Source organism: Pelobates fuscus, chromosome 2, assembly GCF_036172605.1.
Source record: "Pelobates fuscus isolate aPelFus1 chromosome 2, aPelFus1.pri, whole genome shotgun sequence".
NCBI classification, from domain to species: Eukaryota; Metazoa; Chordata; class Amphibia; order Anura; family Pelobatidae; genus Pelobates; species Pelobates fuscus.
Genome location: NC_086318.1, coordinates 114,727,862 through 114,748,689, shown reverse-complemented (window position 1 = coordinate 114,748,689; position 20,828 = coordinate 114,727,862). Strand labels below are relative to the sequence as shown.

General features: G+C 37.0%; 2 protein-coding genes across 3 annotated transcripts in view; one reads left to right on the top strand and one right to left on the bottom strand.

The window, feature by feature from the left end:
- SMC4 (structural maintenance of chromosomes 4) overlaps positions 1-12,624 on the bottom strand; it is a 55,772-nt gene extending 43,148 nt beyond the window's left edge. Inside the window, exons 1-6 of one of the 2 annotated variants that reach the window (XM_063442600.1) lie at positions 12,427-12,624; positions 10,806-10,938; positions 9,691-9,869; positions 9,194-9,385; positions 8,066-8,242; positions 1,914-2,078 (exon numbers count right to left, since the gene is read on the bottom strand). In XM_063442600.1, the coding sequence (XP_063298670.1) occupies positions 1,914-2,078; positions 8,066-8,242; positions 9,194-9,385; positions 9,691-9,869; positions 10,806-10,932 (840 nt within the window). In that variant the 5' untranslated portion in view covers positions 10,933-10,938; positions 12,427-12,624. Of the gene's footprint in view, positions 1-1,913; positions 2,079-8,065; positions 8,243-9,193; positions 9,386-9,690; positions 9,870-10,260; positions 10,391-10,805; positions 10,939-12,426 lie in introns of those variants that run through there. The other variant, XM_063442601.1, reaches the window with a different exon arrangement.
- Positions 12,625-13,459: 835 nt separating this feature from the next.
- IFT80 (intraflagellar transport 80) overlaps positions 13,460-20,828 on the top strand; it is a 113,457-nt gene continuing 106,088 nt past the window's right edge. Inside the window, exon 1 of the mRNA XM_063442606.1 lies at positions 13,460-13,481. The gene's annotated coding sequence lies outside the window, so the exon portion shown is untranslated. The remainder of the gene's footprint in view (positions 13,482-20,828) is intronic.

Genomic DNA, 20,828 nt, shown 5'->3' with positions numbered 1-20,828 from the left:
TACATAGAGATATAGATTTTATTTTTACACAGATTGCTTTTTAAAAAACTGAATTTTTTTTTTTTACCAGCAGGGGGACTGCCTGTTAGACAGTCCCCCTGCAGGCAGATTCACGGACGCCTATTGCGGCCATGTAACCGCTCTTTCAGAGCGATCACATGGCCGCTGGGTCCTAATTCGTCAAGGGGGACTGCCTGGGCTGTCAGGCAGCCCCCTCAGACCAGGAGCAACACTGTTAGAGATAGATCTATAAATATATGTTTTAGTTCCATGATAGTTAAATTGGGAAGTGCATTTGTAGAAGTTATTTTTAATACTTTTCTACACTGTATATAGTTATTTGAAAGCATACATTGCATCCCTATAATGCTGTAGGTTATCTCCTGGTCCCCCATGTTTCGATAAATGTATAAGAACATTCATTTCTTTAGTAGCTGTCCCTCAATAGAAGAGCTAGAGATTAGATTTTGTATATTTTGCACGTAGCACTTTTAACACCGTTTATATTTGCTTATACTCACATTCCTATACATTAAGCATATACAGCCACTATTAGGCTTCTATTTTTTATATGAGCACTGGCACTTTAACTGTACACACCTTAGGGTGTCATATGGAATATTCACGGATATACTTATTGGAGTGATCATTTGCACATACATATGGAAGTCACTATTTTTAAGACCGAAGAGCAGCCATTTCTACTTTGGAGCGAAATATATATATATATTCACTCCAAAGTAGAAATGGCTGCTCTCCGGTCTTAAAAATATATATATATTATACACACTGTGCAACAATTCCTTTACATCAGTACATACAATCAATTAGCTTCAATTTAGTATCACATGTAAAAAAAAAAACAAAAAAAAATAGGGCAATATTGCCAGTTCACATAAAGTCATAAATAAAGGAAAGAGAAACAGACAAATATATTCATCCAAATAGGTAGCCGCACTCACAGATTTTAAAAGTCCAACATTTATTGATAAATGTTTAAAAACATTCATCAGGATCAAGTGTTTTACTTAGTCTGTTTTTTTTAAACATTTATCAATACATTTTGGAGTTTTAAAATCCGTGAGTGCAGCTACCTATCATACATACATACTATCCCCATCTCTTTCAAGGGCCCTATACAAACATGGCACAGCAGAGCCCCAGAACGAAGGTCTAAAGTTATTATATTAATCACATAGGAGCTGACAATAAGTTGCTAGAATAAGACCTCCCAATAACGGGAAACATTGGTGTTGTGGCTGGTTTATGCAATGTATCAACATATACTGTAACTAAACCCCCATTAATTTTGTCATGTATTTAAAACTCACAAACTAATTTATTTGAGTTGATGTTTAGTGAGTGCACTAGATCTTGTTTTGTGCTTACTTACACAAACAAAAAGTACTGCTCCCCATCCAAATGAGGTGACCCATATCCATTTTGGTTTGTGATAGATATTCTTATGCATACAATTTCCAGTTATTTTATTAAACAGGTGTCTCATTAGGACAATACATATTATACAGACTGCCTATATACAAAAAAAAAAGCTGCACAAGCATATTTTCTGTTAGTATGCCTTTTGTTTATAAAAAAATAAATAAATTATATATATATATATATATATATATATTTTTTTATATTAGATAGCACTCTGGAGTCTTCATAAAGTAAATTCAAACTGCTGCGTTATTAAAGCAAACACAGTGATAAACACAATAGTCGACGTTTCAGTCTATGCAACGTCGACTATTGTGCTTATCACGGTGTTTGCTCAATAAAGCAGCAGTTCGATTTTACTTTAGCCAGACTCCAGAGTGCTCTCTACTAGGTATATATATTTTGGTTGGAGATTGTGCACCGGAGCACACACACACACACATTAGACATACAATTTGTCCCACTGTTACCTTTTCTCCTCTTTGCTCATTTAAGAGTTCAACTCTGCGGCAGAGAATTTGAATGGGCTCCTTTAATCTTTCTGATCCAATTATATCCTCTAAATATTCCAGCATTCCCTCATCATGTTCAGTTTGACCTTTTGGCTTCATCATTGCTATCTGTTCAACTTCACCCTACGGTAGGCCAACAAAGCAAGTTACATTTTGTTTTTTTTGGCGAGACAAAGACAAGACAAACAAACCACCTCACAAAGTCACACAATTTAAATATAGGACATTCTTATAACTTGTATGGCGTAGCAAATTTACGACATGTTGCTGGGATGAAATTTAAGGCTACTTTGGTAAGCAAGTATGGACACGTGTTCGAAAAAAGAAAAAAAGAATACAATGTGATTTTATTAACGCTGTAAATGTTCATAATAGAACATTTGTTAAAGATGGGCTCTAAGAATGTTACAAAACTAATTTTTTTTAAAAATAAGAAAAGTGTACAAAATAAATCAGGGTTAACTACCACACGGCACAAATATGTAAAAGCAAAGATTTGTAGCACACTAAAATATAATTTTAATTGTACTTGTCATGACAGTGTCCCTTTATTTAGAATGAAAATTCACCTATACACTTTCTATTTGAATTACTAGAAATAGCATAAGTGTTAATTTAGTTTAAACATTAAAAGATTGACCTTCGTTGTAAAGACTACAAAACATGGAGGAAAGGTGCATTAGTGTACGTAGTCACAGCACCTTCTAGTGGTGCAACATGCACTTGCACGCAAGGGAATGTAGGGATAGCAGTGAAGTAGCTGCCCAGTCCATTCCAAGTGTCATGTTAAGTGACGAGGAAGTGATCTTCAAAAGTGAATTAAACATGTCAGCTTCACTATTCACTTTAATAATAAGTAAATATATTTACCTATTTTAATACGTATATAAATTATTATATATATAAAAAATATATAAAATAGTGAGGGGAGATACACAGAAAATACATTGACAATCACTACATTATTCAGAGTCAAGAGAACCAACAGTGTTTAAAGACTTTTACACAATGAAAATCCTAGATCGTACTTGTCAAAATATATTTCAATATATAAAAAGGTGTAATATCCAATAATTTATTAAGAAACATGGGAACAATTTTTCCCACCTCAATAGCAAATTTCTTCTGGCTGACAAATAACTTGGTAATATGGTAAGGAAAAGTCACCTTAAGATCCTGTAACTTTGTTTCACTTGAGAGATTTAAAGCTAAATTTAGTTAACCATTTCAATCCCAACAGGTATATGCAGGTGTAAGAAATAAGAATCCATATCCAAACTCCTACTATACGCTTTTCTCACCGCTGTAATAGCTGAAATGAACAGCGAGCTCTTGACTTTAAACTCCGTTATTCAGTAGACTGCATTCACAACAATTTCTAAAGATTAGGCCGGAACAGCAGAATTAGAAATATTCTCCAAGTCATTACAGGTTTGGCCTTACATTTGAAATTCACTTTGAATTCCCAGTAATTCTCAATTTAGTGAATAATCCTAAAGGTTTTAATGGTTTGTGGCCCCCACCCATACACACAAAAATGCAAAGCCATTTTAAGTTCAAGAAATTTAAAAGAAAACCCATGTATGCATAGTGTTGGAGACATCTATTTTAGTTAAAGAGTGAAAATGTTCAAAAATATTCAGTAAGAAATTGAATTTCAAAATAAAGTAGAAAATTCTGAGAATGCAACCTACATGCTTTGCATACAATAAGTCATTCCTACATAATGGCTGGCAAATCACCAATTACTACTATATGCTTGAATTGTTTAATTTGTTTCATATATTCTGAATATAGTATGGCTGTCTCATTGTTAACCTTGCTGTAGTCAATATTGCTATTCAAAAAAAAGCGAGAATATAATTATATTTAAAAAAAAAAAATATATATCGATTTTAACACTGAAATATATTTTTTATATATTTTTAAAAATATCACTGTAGTTAAGTTACTAAATAGTACTAGCAATCACAAAAACAGGTTAAAAAAATAATAATAATAAAAAAAAAAATATATATATATTATATATATATATATATAAGCACAGACTGGCAAAAATGAATTAAGTTGTAATAGATGGGAACATAAAAAAAAAATCCATCATAACTGTAAATTCTATTGATGCAATTACTGGGAGAGTAAGCAGTGAAGGATACAAATTAAAATAAAACTCCAAATACTATTGGGTACTTGCATCAATATCTTCCCATAACACTGAGCAAATATATACATGTGTTATTGCCATGCTTCCAATGCTACAGAATAGGAGCATGGGACAGCACACCATTTATAACATACCTGGTTGTGCCTTGCCAGTCTTTTGTTTCATAAAAAAAAAAACCAACCTAAAAACAGCAAGGAGGGTAGGGCAACCCATGCTCTAGATTTATTACTGCTGCTTAATGTGTTGCCTTTCACTACATTGATGTAGGTTTTTGAGGCAGTATGAAGCTTTAAACAAAATCATGTATTGCTCTAAACTGAAAGTAATAAAAACCCACAATATTAAAAAAAGTTTGCATAATGCCCAGCATTTTGAAAATGCATAAATATATTAACATATTTTGAAACAAATCACTGTGTATTCTACTTGACATCAAAACAATTCTAGAATAAAAAAAAAAAATAAGCAGAGAAATGTTGCCTTATAGGAGGTCCATTTGTAAAGCAAGATAGTTGGTCCCTTGGGCATTATTTGGCATATTACCCAATATATAAGAAGTCTGCATTTGTGAACAACAAATAGACATCTGGCAAGAAACACCACAAATATTTTCAAGGTAATTAAGACCTATTTTAAGGGGTAGAACTCCTCTGCATGCTACACACAGCATAAAAATTACATGCTTTGTGAGACTCATGTGATTGAGTAGTAAAGTGTGTGGTAAATCATGTATTTTATAGTGAGTAAACCCATTTAAGTTTTAATTTTTAAAGGTGTGCTACTTATGCAGTAGAAATTGACCGTTTGCCATCATGAGAGAAGTGATAGCTGTATTTGCAACTTTCAGAAAAATGTGTTCCTCATTTACATATACATTTCACCCTAAGCAGAATGAGATTTTCATTAAGGAGTTTTCAAACAATAAAAATAATGGGGTGCATGTATTATTTTAAAAGGTTACCATTTTTCATTTTAACTGCACATTTGATGATGACATTTTCTATATTATTTATGATGTAGCTGTACTCAAATGTTCACTTGTTATACTGCATATAACCCATTGTACAGCGCTACAGAATTTGCTGGCACTATATAAATAAAATAATATGCAATATTGGAAACCAACACATTGATTCAGCTATAAATATCTGGACAATTAGGATACGAGAAATATTAAAGTCACAAAGGCTCTCAACTAAATTTAAACATTAACCCAATATTGAATATTTGCAAAATCATCCTACTAATCAGTTTTATTTGTCTGGCTAAAAAGCTAAATCAACTGTTTATAGCATGACTGAACGATTCCAAATTACTTTTCGAAGTTAACCCTTGTCCATCCAGTATTGGATCAAGAAAAAAATAAAAATGTAAACAAAAACTATATATCAAGAACATTTCACTAGAATGCCAAACCTCACAATAGTGTCTTTATTTGAAAAAAAATGGTATGTAGAGTGACAGCCTAAAAAAAAAATTAAGAGATTATCCCAGTGCTGGAATAATGTTTTTGTGTTCAGGTTCTTTGCAAGAAGAGGTTTATCTTATCTTTCAACAGTTTATTTATCATATATTTTTTTTAAAAACAGATTTTTCTGATATATATCTAGATATCTATATTTTTTTTTAACACACATTACATCAATACATCACTTAAAGAGAACATTTATTTTTCATTATTACCCCACACTGCATACATATAAACAAAAATAAAAAGCAAACTTTCTAGAGTTTCAAGAAGTGAAAGGTGTCAAATTGAACAGATCATAAAAATTACAACTAAAGAAATGAAAGCAAACTATCTTAAACCACATAAGTCACAAGTTTAAATTGGAAGGGGTGGGGGGGTAATTAAAAAAAAAAAAATAAGACTTTAAAAGAGCTTTAATTCATGAGTGAATATATCAAATCTAAAAACATGTACAAACCATAAAAGGATTTTTTTTTAACATATTGTTCACATAGAAAACAAAACAGACTTCTGAATACACATTGCAACTTTATTGAAAGCATTGATTACAAGGGCCAACAACTAAAATGCTATCTTCTATGGTGCAGCAATTTTGGTCTTGCACATTTAAGACAGTTCTAGGACAGTCATGCAGTTGCACATTCATTTGTGTGCATCAATTATCAGCATAGCATAAAACCATTTCATTTTTGCAATATTAGGATTCTGGATTGATTGTATTATTTATTTCAAAGTACACAGGTTGATAAAAAATAAAATAAAGTATACACGCTATAATATATATCTATTTCTACACACACTTACAATGAAGGGTGTGTGTAGATACACACACACACACACACACACACACACACACACACACACATCTATATAGCAATAACTATACACATCCCAAAAAAATAGAAAGTTAGTTGCCCACAATCCCAAATCCCAATGCATATTTAACTAAGTGGCCATTGGAGTGATACAAAAAAAATAAAATTAAAATAAAAACCTCCAGTTATTTAAAGGTGCATAGGGATTTGGGATTGTAGGTAAGCTTTTTGCTTTGGTTTTATTGTATGTATTGGGGTTGGTGTGTACCATTTTCATTGCTGCCGTCCAGGAGTAGTGGGAGTTTGAGCATAGGGCCTAATTTCTTTATACATACATATATATATATATATATGTATACATATACACAAATAATTTGTTGCTATGATTTGGCTAGATTTATTGGCACCAGTGATCTCAAGATTATACCACTGCAAGCTTGTCTTTTCTTTAAATTAGCCTTCTTCCCAAACAACCACGATGTAAACTGATTTAAGAGGAAATTGTGAAGTATTACAGGTAGAGTCAACTTTGCAACCTAAAAATACAGCTGCAGTTGCCTGACAAGTAACAGACTAAAAACCTTACTTCAGAATAAGTTCTTACTAAACATCATATGGCAGAATAACTACACCCCATGACAAGCTACCTAAACAAATATCAATGCATTAAATTAGCATTTGCATTACATATTAGCTGATCATTTATCTATATAAATTTATCTTTGTGGGAAAGACTAGAGAGAACAAAATTCTGCGACTGTATATGCAGTCATCACCAATGCTACATACATTATGGTGATGCTACATACATTTGAATTTACAGGGTATGCATTAAAGAGGAAGTTCATGCTTAGCCAATGGGAGTGCTGTGTTATGCTGCAGAGCAGTTAATAGAAAGGCTATTCTGGAAAAGGAAAGGTTAAACAGACATAAAATTAGAGTTTGCTTACGCCTTTTTAAATAAGGCTGAATCAATCCGCTTTCTGAGAAGTAGAATTTATCCCGAAGTCTACAAAAACATCACAGGCGGTATTTTTGCTTTGGCAGAATTAACCATTTATTTGCATATATGTGCCAAACGGCTCTATATTAGCTCACACTGAAGTCAAAGAAGTATTGTATGTAAAGTGATTTGAAACACAAAAAGTTTCTCTGGATAGAATTTATATTTATGGTTTCAAATAAGGTTTCTTTTTTTTTTTTTTTTTTTTTTTTAAAGCGTCGAGTTAGGAATTCTAAATGAAATGAACACAGATAAAATTTTAAGGATGCCGGAGCTTGATCCTTGCCACGCTTAAGCAGCACAGTAATATTGGGGTTCACCATTTTATCACCCAATATTTACGTGCTGCTAATGCGGAACAAATATGTCATTACTTTTCTTCATCCTTTCAAAATGTAAGCAAGTGCCAAATGATAGATAACGTCCCCTAGAATCCTGAAGCAGCAAATAATGATTAGTATCTTTAATGTAGCATGCAAATCATGATGTGCTGCTACAGATTTTTAGGGCCTTCCAATATCATATGCTGGGAAAAAAAATTATTTACATACTTAACAGAGTACACTATCCAACTGAAATCTAAAGACAAGACTACAACATGCAAGAGACATGAACCAAGTTCACAATAAATCAAACTTGTAAAAGCCAAAAACTCACCTGCAAAATTAAGAACCTATTATGATCCAAATCAATGCCATGACTTCGTAGCAGCACACCAACATCCTTAAATGTTTTTTTCTTTCCACTTATGTGGTAGACAGAAGAATTATCTTTACAGGCCGTTCGGGAAACATAGAAATTGCTGTTAGGAACAACATCAAAATCATCCCCTTCCTGTTTTGAAAAATTTTAATTAGTATTTTATAAATATATTATATAAAATTAAGCAACTATGTATCATTTGCAAATTTACAAGGATTTATTGAAATTATGTATAAAGCACTGACATTCTGTAGTGCTATCACAAAAACTTACAAACAGACATAAAAAGTATATTGCTGAAAAAGTGAAGAATTATCAACAATTCTAAAATATTTGTCACCATAACAAGACTAGACTAATTAATCAATAAAATATCAATATTTTGTTATAGTTACAAAACATCTTAAACCAATATATTTTCTAAATAAAATGTATGATCAAATACAGTTTTATTTCATAAATAATAAAAAAATTAAAAAAACCAAAACAAAAAACAAACCACTACAAACCCCAATATCTGAAAATACAATTGCGAACTAAGTAGTCAAACATTTTTTTTTACCAGTCAATATTGGCATAATTTCTGTAGCCAATTTTATCTGCATTTCAAAACCATACACTTAAAAGTTACACTGGTGGTTGACACTAAATTTATAATATTACGCCTCATTATATGGACGTTAGACAACAATGGAGAGAGAACATCAGCATGCAAACAGGAAACAAAACTGGGAGGGGAAATCCCATACGAAAAAGTAACAGATTCAAAATAGAAGACACAAGAACATTAAATATAAGGACAGCTACAGTCCATGATTTTACCAACGAAAAAGAAAGGAAGGAGAGCTTCACGTGCGCAAAAAAAAATGAGAAAATATTCAGACAATACAATAAATTGCTAAACAATATTCTTACAATTAACTTATTACCTCAGACCACAGACTGAAACAAAAATATAACCAATTCCCATTAAATTTTAAATTAAAGCACTCACTAACAGATTCCCACCAGCAAAAAAAAACACCATTTGAAACATTTAATCAAACCTAGGAATCAAAACAAAATAAGCCAGTTATGTCTTACCTTGTCTATGATCTTTTGAAAATGAACTTCTACTGTACAACTTTGTACATCTTTGTGCTCATCGGAATTATGTATTAAAACAGAAAGCTTTTTGGATCTTATTTTTTGTGCGCGATATCCGAAAACAAAGAGCATTGAATCGATCACATTGGATTTTCCACTACCATTAGGCCCAATAATGCAAGAAAAGCGCTGAGCAAAATAAAAAAAAAAAATTAACAAGCCATTTAACAAGAGTCATAACTCAGATGCTACAAACATTTGTTATAAAATAAATATGTTACTGTACTTTTTTTTTTTATAAATAAAAACGTTTTGGGAACATTGCTCTTAAAATATGCATAAGCCAAACGTATACCATTTATATCTTCCTAGATCATTTTCTGAGCTACGTATCCAGCTGAGGTACACTGTAACCATTTTCATATTCTAAGGAGCAGAAAAAAAATAATCCCCACAAAAACACATCATCCTAAGGTATGAAAACAAGATAATACCTTATGAAAAGGCCCCAGAATCCTTTCCCCAGCATACGATTTGAAGTTCTGGTTTACAATATGAGTTATCATGAGACGAGGAGCTCCAGCTTCATTGGTCATTGCTTGAGGTGGGGGAGGAGGGATGCTACTCAAAATCTCCTCTAAAGTTCGATTATCAACCACCTCATTTTGGGGCTCTAAAACACAATAGAAAATGTATTCTTTAAAAGTCAGGAGGCAAGTAAACCTGTAAATCATTAAACAGTTGACAAACAATTTTACAGGAATCACAACAGTATTACTCACAAACGCCCTTCTTTCACTGCCCTTTACGCCCCTATTCCTTTAAGGCACCAGTGGACACGCAATGACAAACATACAAAAAAAAAATTTCCAATAAAGTTTTCATGATAATGTTGAGAAGCTGTACCGTAACAGACAGCATCAACTGTTGCCCAACGTTTAAATGTATTAGATTCTACAGGCAATCAACTGAAAGTAAGAAAAAAAAAAAAAGAAAAAAAAAGAGCAAATAACTGATCTATCAAAGACAATGCATTACCAAGACAGTACACCATTCAAACTTACTTGGAAGCATCGGCACATATGTTTAACTGTACAAAAAAGCTCATACAAGCTCACAAGGAGTTAACAGCCCGGGTACGTTATTCTCTGCTTCTGACACAAAGGACACCCCCATCGCTTGCCGAGCATGCAAACTGCCAGCTCCCCTAAAGGTTACAGTCGGCAGAGCAAGGGGTGTATTAGGGAGGCAGCAATGGAAATAACACCCCCACCCCTCATCAGATCACTAGATGACATTGACTCTTTCCATTCCTGCACCTCCCTGTTGGTTATAGCTTTTAAGCAAAAGACTTACACTGGTCAAACGCACTTTTGAGTATAGATTTCTTTCTCTGCCTAAAAACAATGTAGCATTGCGACATTGGCAGTAGTGCTACCCATTTTAAGGGCTGTTCATGTCCTCAGATTAATACAAGGCTAAACGCCCCGGTTGCAATGGAAGGACAATGCCCATCACCTAGTATTCTCACAAGGGGTGCTATCCAATTCAAATTCAGTGCACAAATGCAATGTCATTAAAACATACATCTTAACACAAAAGGTCTTACTTTTTGAAGGTGCCTCCTTATCTCCCTGGGCTTCTTCAGACGACGGGACTGCGTCAGTTTCTTCTACTGGATCCTCACTAGGTTTTGGGGCCACTGCAGTAGAAACCTTGGTCTTCTTGGGTGGCATGATGATCTGGGTATCCAAGACAGGGTACGTGAAGAGTGATCCCTGGAGCGTATTTCCTAAACCAGTGGTAGTTAACCTTTGCAACACAGATGTTTGTAAACCAATTCCCCATGATGCTCAGCCAGCCACGAGGCAGCTGGTTCAAAAACATTTAGAATGCGAAGGTCATCAATGACCCAGTCTTACAGGTGTGCCACTAGACGAACAAGCCAACAGTTTTACTGTTGTCACTGGTAACATTTGGCACCCCCTCACCCCAGAGCAGGCCAATTCACAAATAGTACTACTCTACCACAAATGAAGTCAATAGTAAAAGATATGGCGTTTTTTTTTTTAGAATCCTGGTATCTTAACACTGTAAATGGGAAGTCGTCAATCAATAATTAATAAAAAAAGGGTAAAAAAAATACATTTAGTGCACCTCAAAATTGATCATACATAGCCATTTTAAAATTAACAGTAGAAAGTATGATAGGATCATTATAATCCGAAAATATGGACAACGTCACCCCTGCAAATTAAATAAAACGTGGTCCTTAACCCAGAGAAGGACAAAAGGTAGTCCCCACCATGCCAACTGATGTAGAACTGCAACTCCAGCAGAGCTGTCAGCCTTTTGGCAGACAAAGCATTATGGGAGTTACAGTTTTAAAACAAGAGTTTATTCAACGGATAGGAAACTGGTCCATTAAAAGCAAGTATAAAGGCATACAAAAAAAAAAAAAAAAAGTACACAACAACCCACACTTGAGAAGAGGAAAAAAAAAAAAAAGGGGGGGGGGGAATCTCAGCCAGTTAGTAAAAAGACATGACACTGATAATACATATTCTTATCTTAACCCAGTAACTTAAAACTAACAAGAAATTTTCCACATTAATCAATACCATTTGAATTAACCCCGTAAGGACCAAACTTCTGGAAAAAAAAAGGGAATCATGACATGTCACATGTCATGTGTCCGTACTTAAGGGGTTAATAACCCGGATTCCAGAAATCAAGTGAAATTTTATATATGTACACACACACACACACACACTTGATGTTACAGTTGTGAAAAGAAAAATCTCTGCAAATTTAAAACAAAACTACGGACCAAAAAAAATTAAAGAAAAAGTCAGTTTAATTGAGAATAATAGTAAACGGCCCGGGGGGGGGGGGGGGGATAATATCTGGTGTCATGTCAGCACGGTAAGGGTTAATAAAAGCCCGTGTCACGTCACAAGGACATTTTTATTTAATTTTTTTGACACCCGCCTGCTAATGAAGTTAAACACCCCCCAAAACTTTTTTTGCGGTTTTAATTTTTTTTTTTTTTTTTAAATAAATCAGGCAGTCTGAATAAATGGTGTGACCCCCCGGGAGGTGTCTGGTCCCCCCTGTATGAGGGTGTGGGTGCTGTCAGAGCTGCGGACAGGGCTCTGTTTACACTGTCAGCTCCCAGACCCTCATCCCGCTAAAAAAAATTTAAAATCTCCATTTGAGCTGAAAATCACCTGAAGGAAAGCTCCGGCCGCTCCGCCTTTTCTCCAGGGGGTGCCTTGATTTTTTTGCGGATTTTTGGCGTTGTCCCGGGGCTCCGGTGACGGGGCTTTTTGGAGGTAGAGCTCCTGCTATTTTTTCCGCGGGATGCCCAGACGCTGCCTGCTCCCAGCTCGGCTGCTCCACTCGAAAATGGCGCCCAAAATCCAAACTCGAACCGAAGTTCGTTACAAACGCGCAGGGGATTCTGGGAAGTCACACTCTCTCAGATTTGAAAGAAAAAAAAATGGGGGCGGCGGCCATTTTCCTGGAGAGGAACCAGCGCCTCAGAGTGTAAGAGGGAGATCTATCGCATTCTAACGTCTTATTTGAATCGTCTCTAACGGACGGCGCTCCTTACACCGGATACGTGGATTATGTAAGTGGATCTTTGAAGGGGCCAATATTGATTAATTTTATTACGTTATAAAACTGCCAAGTGTAGCGGTTTGAGAGGGGTGTGGCTTCGTTGCGCAGCAACGGGACCAGGGGGGCGGAGTCCTGGGCGTGGCCGACGAGAACTCCCAAAGTGGGCTGAGCTAGCGGTACTAAGGCGTCAACAAGAGGAAAGCGGATTGTGATTGGTCGGAAGCGAGACACGTGATATCTGTGGGCATGGTTCAACAGTTTCCCTATTTGAATCTGGCAAGAAATAACTAGAAAATAAAGGAATGACAGTTGAAAGCTTGCAAGACGTGTTCAAGCTGAAGGGAATTAAAAATAATACAATGAGGTGGAATGTTACAATAGAATGCCTGTGACAAAAAAAACCCCACAGGATGAAGGGGCGGATAGGGAATGTCTCATGGCATGATTTATCCTGGATTACATAATTCATGATTCCGTACTCTACGTACTGCATTTCATAAACAGTGACGTGTATATACGTCACGCCTGTCGCCAGGTGATCCAGCAGCCCGCAGGAGGGAGAGCGGGGACAGTCTCGCGATAGGTAGCCATAGCAACAGAACGCAGACCCAGCTTTGCAAGGGAACCGCCGCTGCAAGGAGGAGGAGGAGGCCTGCTGGATGTAAGCGGGGTGCGGGTCATGTATTCAGTAGTTGAGGGGCTCTGACCTGGACCCCCACATTGTCTGGGGTCCAGGCTGTGGGACATGTATGTTTTCAATGAGAGTGTGAGTGATAGCTCAGTGTGTGCATGGACTGACACTGGTCATGGGCTAGGTTTTATTTTTGTTCCAGATTTAAGGTAAATCACTGGGGTTGATGCTCTAATGTGGGCTTCCCCCCCCCCCATGGATTGTATTGTGGTTACAGTGCCTGGAACTGGAGACTGAGAAGAGCTGTGAAAGGCTGGCGCATGCTAAGAAATGTGCATTGTGAACACATTTCAGTACGCAATGTTTGTTTTAGAATAGTGGATTTGACCCAAAACTAGATTTTTCATTTGTTGGAATAGACACGTGAGGGTCCAGGCAGCTGCATTTTCACTGTATGGGTTACTGGGTTCCCCAGACAATGCTGAATCCTGGTATACTGCTTATTGGAGGTGTTTTGCTCAATATGTTTTATTGGGATTGAAAAACAGATCACTGAACTAATGTTAGAATTGAAGAAAATGTCACTTTGCTAATTCCATGCATCCAATTTGAGCTCCTGTCAAAGAGGTTTAAATCGAGCCTGTCATAGACCCAGGACACTTGATCCCTGACAGCTAACCTGTTTTTTTTTTATTTTTTTATTTTGAGCCCCAGTACCCAAATTGCAACTTGCTTGACTCAAAGTGCAAAATCTGCAATTAAACCTAAAAACCGATGATGAAAAAAATAAATGTGTATATATCTACAGATGTATAATACCCTTTATTTATTTTTTTTAATACATTTTTATCCTTTCCACAGGCCAATGCACATATGTGTGCATACACACAAACACAAACTCAGTGGCCCATACACTCATACTCCCTTCTTTATATTCATGCACAGTGTCGACCTCTGAAATGCATCATGAAGTTATATCCTGGTGGTCGCAACAGTGCACAAAGATAACTGTGTGTATTGCGAAGAGCGGACTAGCCTGCTACTTCTCTTCGCACCTTCCCAAGTCCCTATCGCTGGTGGCTCTATGCAGTGTATGATAGCTATGGTATGCAGCCAAGAGGAAGGTACACAGCGCTACCTATAGCTCACCTACCAGCAAAGATACCTCTGTTTACCAGCTGTGGCATATGTGCCATATGTTTGACATCATTGGTGTAGGTGCAATCTACACACTTCATTGGACATATCTACAGGGACTGTAGAGATACATATATATTTACCTTAAGTCAATGTGCCCATACCTCCCAAGTGTCCTTGTTTAGGAGGGGCGGACCCTTTTTTTGTCCAAATTCCTCCTTTTCTGTCATAATGTATCTCTGTTCTAGGAACTCCATATTGTTGGTATGTCTGAGCTCTACACCAATAATTCTCACAGTAATTTGTCTTTAAACGTCAATGTGTTTAGAAATCAGTCTGTATAAATAAGATGTTGTTCTTGTTCTAAATTACATTTTAGTTGCATAAATTATGTCACCTAAAACTTCCCATAACAGCATTGCCCCATAAATGAAAGTGTCCCTCTTTGTCCATTTGACATTTTGGGAGGTATGTCTGTGCCATTAGAAGCTATGGTGGCTGTACATAGACTTAACAAACCTCAAGCATTCGAGCCCATGGCACAGCTGTAAAGTACAAGGAGGTCGGAAATGTGTATAGATAAATAACTTTTCATCTGTACATTTAGGCTGGCACAATGTAAAGATTAAATGTTTCTCATGATAGGAGCACTGATTTAGAACTTATTTATGATATTTGCTGAAGTCACTTATTGTGCGTTTTTTGATCTGTGTTTTAACCCCTTAAGGATGGAGTCAATTGTACACAAAACCTGGAATTTGCGCTGTATGTTTGTTCAACCATATTTTTCCTCTTTCATATTACGTGCACCCAGACATATTATATATCATTTTGTTCAGGAGAAACCGGGCTTTCATTTCCTATCAAATATTTAAAAACTTAATATGAAATTTTATTTGTAAAAAATGTGAAATTTACATTTTGTTATTTTTCAAGTTCTGCATGGCATATTAACTGTGAATGTCACAATACTGTTAGATTTTGCTGCAATAAAATACACATATTTGTGTTTAGCGATGTCTTACGAGTACAAAAGTATCCACCATGTACAGGTTTTATGGGAAATTCGAAAAGTTACTGTGTCAAATATAGGGCTTTCTCCTTTTTCATTTTTACACATCGAAATTTGCCAGATTGGTTTGCTGGGCCTATGCTGCCTTTGAGACTGTATGGCAGCCCATCATATCATACCATTTTGCAAAACTAGACAACCCAGGGTATTCAAAATTGCATATGACCAGTCTTTTTTAGTAGCCACTTAGTCACAAACCCTGGCCAAAGTTAGTTTTTTTTTGGAATTTTTCACACAAAAACTGCGCTTTCACTGATGATATCATCATTACAAGTTTTAGTGTTCTAAAACATGCATATTTGTGTTCAACGGAGTCTAATGAGTATAACAGTACCCCATAAGTACAGGTTTTATGGTGTTTTGGAAAGTTAAAGATAAGGCTTGTAAATTAAATTAAATGGATTTTCTGCCTGGGTTGTCAGGCAGGTCCCTTGAATTATAATTAATAACATTAATTATGTACAAATAGATAAATATGCACATTGAATTTTATAATATATTAAATAAAAACAATATATGTGTAATAAAAAATACATAAATTAAAATTATATGTGTGTGTGTGCGGGGAAATGTTATGGTGGGGGGAAATTGTGATTGAAAACCCCTTCTGCCTGTCATCTATGGATAGTCAATACAGTGTTAAACAAAAATCTGCACACCAGTCAGGCCTTAAGACTTGCTTTTCACACAGGAATCACAAATTTGGAGTGATGTTACTACCGCAAAGGATTCTGGGTGTGCATATGCAAATTAATTCAACAAAGAATCACATTTTTGCCTCGTTCCATTTTAAATATGGATTCCTTTGAGTCTGTTTGCTGTATACAACAGCTTTGAAACACAACTTGGAAAAAGATGCAAAGCCAGTGGACCACTCTCGTGGACAGCTGTTTCATTGTTAAAGCATTATCAGCATGAGGTTGGTTACTGGCTTGCTATTGAGGCTTGGCAGTACTTGAGACCCAGAATCCTTTGCGGTAGGAACATCACTGCAAATTTGTGATTTCTGTGGGAAAAGAAGTCTTATGGCTTGACTGGTGTGCAGATTTTATACATACATACCTTACCACCCTCCCAGCGCTGGTCTTTGATGCTTAGCTCTCCTGTCATGATCTTGAGCAGGTTAAAGAGGAGACTTATGCCAGGGTTGACGTCAGGTACTTTATTTGTGCTCTTAGACATAGTATGTATATCATAGTATCATATTATTGTATTAGTAGCCTTTTGGAAATAGGGTTTTATGAGTGAGCACCCTTATCTGTTTTAATTGCCTTAATCTATTGCATAAGGCTGACAATTGGGTGTGCCCACCATTCTTTTGTTAACGTAGGAAAGAGAGAAAACAGAAATAAAAGGGTTTAGGCAATATGCCCTAAATAGATTATAAAGAGGAATGAAAGTAACTAATAAGAAAACCTATAGATAAAAGTAAAAGGTTATAAAAGGACGTCTGGGGGACCAGACGCCCAGACCACTTAATTGAGATGAAGTGGTCTGGGTGCCTATAGTGTTGCTTTAATGTGATCACAATGCCAGAACCATGCACAAACTCATTTTAACACTTTGTTAGTTTCCCGGGCCACTCATGATACTAAAACACAGCCTGAGTTATTGGCAAGGGCCTTCAGATAGTGAGAGAAATAGGCTTTGGCAATGGCGTGGAGGCACTTAAAAAGGTTCAAACCTGGAAAGTGGCTTTAAAAATTGGATATGACCAGTCTTTTTTAGTAACATATAATACACTGGTTAATTGGTGTATTAAACAAAATACAGTACTAGGGCATAGAGACTGGTAGGAATGAAGGAAGGAAGAATATTAATGGGCAAATAGGGTGAAAAGCCTTGTAAATCATATTGAAGAGAAAGCTTTCAAAAGAAAAAAAAAAAGTCAGAAGAAGACACCAGAGAAGACTATGATAATAAGGAAGACTATGTGATTGAATTAAAGTATATATATATATATTTTTTTAAATCTTTTAATTTATTCGTGCATAGGAAGAACAAACACGTTTGCACTGCCACGACAGCTGGTGCAGACAAATATGTAAACATATTATAACATTGGTATGGCATCGAAAACATAGCACATTTTTTTTGTTTTTAAGATTTAAATTAAGTAACAAGTTGAGTGTTGAACATGCTTATATAGTTCGAGCTACTGCTAGTTTACATGTTTTTAATTGTATTGGATTGGAGAATGCATATAATTAGGCAAAACAATAGAGAATAAAGCAAGAACAAAATATTACTTAGCCCCCCAAGCCTGCCCGTCTCCAGTGCCTGATTAGTTAAAGGGTAGTCGATAATTACATGGCATTGTCACCCCTGCTGATGTAGTAATAGTAAGTGCAGTTGATCTGGACGTGAAATGAAAGTCTCTAGTACCAAGACAAGTACTCGGCAGGTGTTGGAGTCAGAGGTGATAGTCAGGCACCATGCTAGAGACAAAGTCCCGTTCTCCCTTCATCTGACGCCATTCACGGGCAGAGCAAGGTTCCCGTGTTGGTGGACTCTTTGTTAGGCTGGCAGGGTACCTTGGTTCCGTGGGTGTTGCAGCTGGAGCCCTTCTGAATCTGCCCGGACCAGCCCTCCTCGCTTGTTGTGAGCCTGAGCTGCGATGTAGCTGCGATGACTGCATGTAATGTTTCCATGCTGTACCCGGCATGTCTCGCCAGACTTGCTTTGCGGTCCGTCGTCGAGGTGGATGGCATGATGGTGCATAGCTTGCTGTTGCCGCCATCTTGTAAGGTAGGCCTTGGGGGTCTCGTGCCGCCTATTCTCCACTCATCTTGAGCTTTTCGCGGGGTGGGGGCCGGGATGACCCCCCGGCCCACAGGGGGGAGGAAACGGGACCGGCCAGCCTCTCAAAAAGCTGGTGTGTGGCAGTTAGGGAGGGAGGCAGGGCGGCGGCCGTCCACCCCGCTCTCCTCCCGAGTAGGCCGCAGCTCCCGAAGCTTCGTGCTTCCCTCAGGGGACCCAAATCTCCCGATCTTGGGGTCCACCGCCTCTTCCCCCACCGTGTGAGTATCTTGTGGGCTCATGTCGAGTACCAGGGCTGTGAATTTTGGCTTAACAGTCCAGATTTATCCGGAGCCTGTCCTGCATGCGACCAGTCAGCATGGCGGTCCGGCCCCGCCCCCGCATTAAATGATATATATAATCCCAATGTTATTGTAGTCTCTAATTTAAGAAACTTGTAAAGTATTTTTACAAACCAATGTCACATTAATGGAATAAACCTTGGAAACCATGTACCATATGTTTCCGTGTATAAGACTACCCCTATTTTGTAAGCCCAAAATTATGAACTATATATGTAACGGATCCCAGTACTCCAGCTGAGTACATCCGTAAAGAATCTCCCAAGTGCCGATTATAAGTGTAAATATAGCTCCCAATCCCCCAAACATGAGCCTAGACTTCATGAAGGTGTAAGGTGATCTGTTTAATCCAGGCTCAATGGCCTGCTTTTATGCAGTACAAGGACACAGAAAACAGGCCCATGACACTCCCACACAAACCAGGGTAATCCCTCCACTGTGCCTCGGAGATAGTTGAATCAGGAACTGTCCAAACTCAATTATCTCCAGGCACAGAAAAACACACAATTTACAAACACCCCAAAAGTACCTTCAAAACACATGGAAACCCCACAAAAGTTGCATCCCCTGATAGTCCTGATCTGGGTGATCAACATATCCAAAAATCACCCAGATTGGTTCAGGGGTTTGACCAACCGCGCACATGGTCCTATGCCCAAAACAGTTCCATGAAATCAGGGCTAATTTGGTAACAGAAAAACAAAGTTTAAATGGATTCCCGAACTGAGGAAGAGAATGGCCCATTGGAAGGCAAAATAGGGGTTTTGTCACAATACATTTTAAACAAATAGAACAACTTTAATATTTTAGAGGTGACTTGAGGAGAACAACATACTTCTGATTCTCATGCCTCCCCTGAGCTATGGTACTCTGTGAAGTTAATGGCTCCATAGTACATGCTGGGAGACTACAGCTCCCAAAATACAGCAGGTGGTGTGAGGGCATGCTGAGACATCACAGCAGTATTCTGCTCCCTGATACTCATTTCCTTTTTATATATATTATATCTCTATCAGAAAAGAAAGACCTACCTGAGGTGGAACATACTTAATATGGCTGCTCCTTTTATGGTGTGGCATGTCTCTGGAGCTCCGTTGGTGGTAAGTGCTGATGTCTGCTGCTGCTCCCACACATATAGGGACCTCTTCCTCCTTGCCACAGCATCAGGAAGGAGGACAGGTATGTGTGTGGGCCGTGGCACACTGAAATGTGGCAAGTGCCATCTTGGCTTAGCCCCCGCACAAGTATTTTTTAGAAAAAACAGTCTTATACATGGAAAAATACAGTAATTAAATAATCTGATTAGCATATTTTACATATATAATTTAATAAGTGGATTTTAATAAATAAATATATATATATATATATATATATATATATATATATATATAAAAGTAAAATTAGAAATCCAGCGCACTCACTTATCAACTAAACAGCTACTTTGATGCTGACAGATTTGACTAGTTTTATTAAAAACACCTAATCTAGGCAAAAAATAATGGGGGTTTAGTTACACTATATGATCATACATTGCATAAGCCTGCCACAAACGTCAATGTACCCCATCTTTGGCAGGTCCTACTCTCACTGCCAACTTTCTACTAAATGAGCTACTCACTTGGGGAAATCCTTCCATCTCGAGTTTTCTGCAGTACAAGGCTTAAATAGGGTCCTGAGATGAGACACCTGTGACAGGGGGCGGTGCAAAACCAAGGAGCTGGCTAGACTCCTAAATATATATGGGAAAACAAGGGACTGGCTGCACTCACCTAAACATGCTTAAATGGGGTGCTGCTGGGGGCCAATAAATACAGTAAAAATAGAAATCCAGCGCACTCACTTATCAACTAAACAGCTACTTTGATGCTGACAGATTTGACTAGTTTTATTAAAAACACCTAATCTACGCAAAAAATAATGGGGGTTTAGTTACACTATATGATCATACATTGCATAAGCCTGCCACAATGTCAATGTACCCCATCTTTGGCAGGTCAAATCTGTCAGCATCAAAGTAGCTGTTTAGTTTATAAGTGAGTGCGCTGGATTTCTATATTTACTGTACTT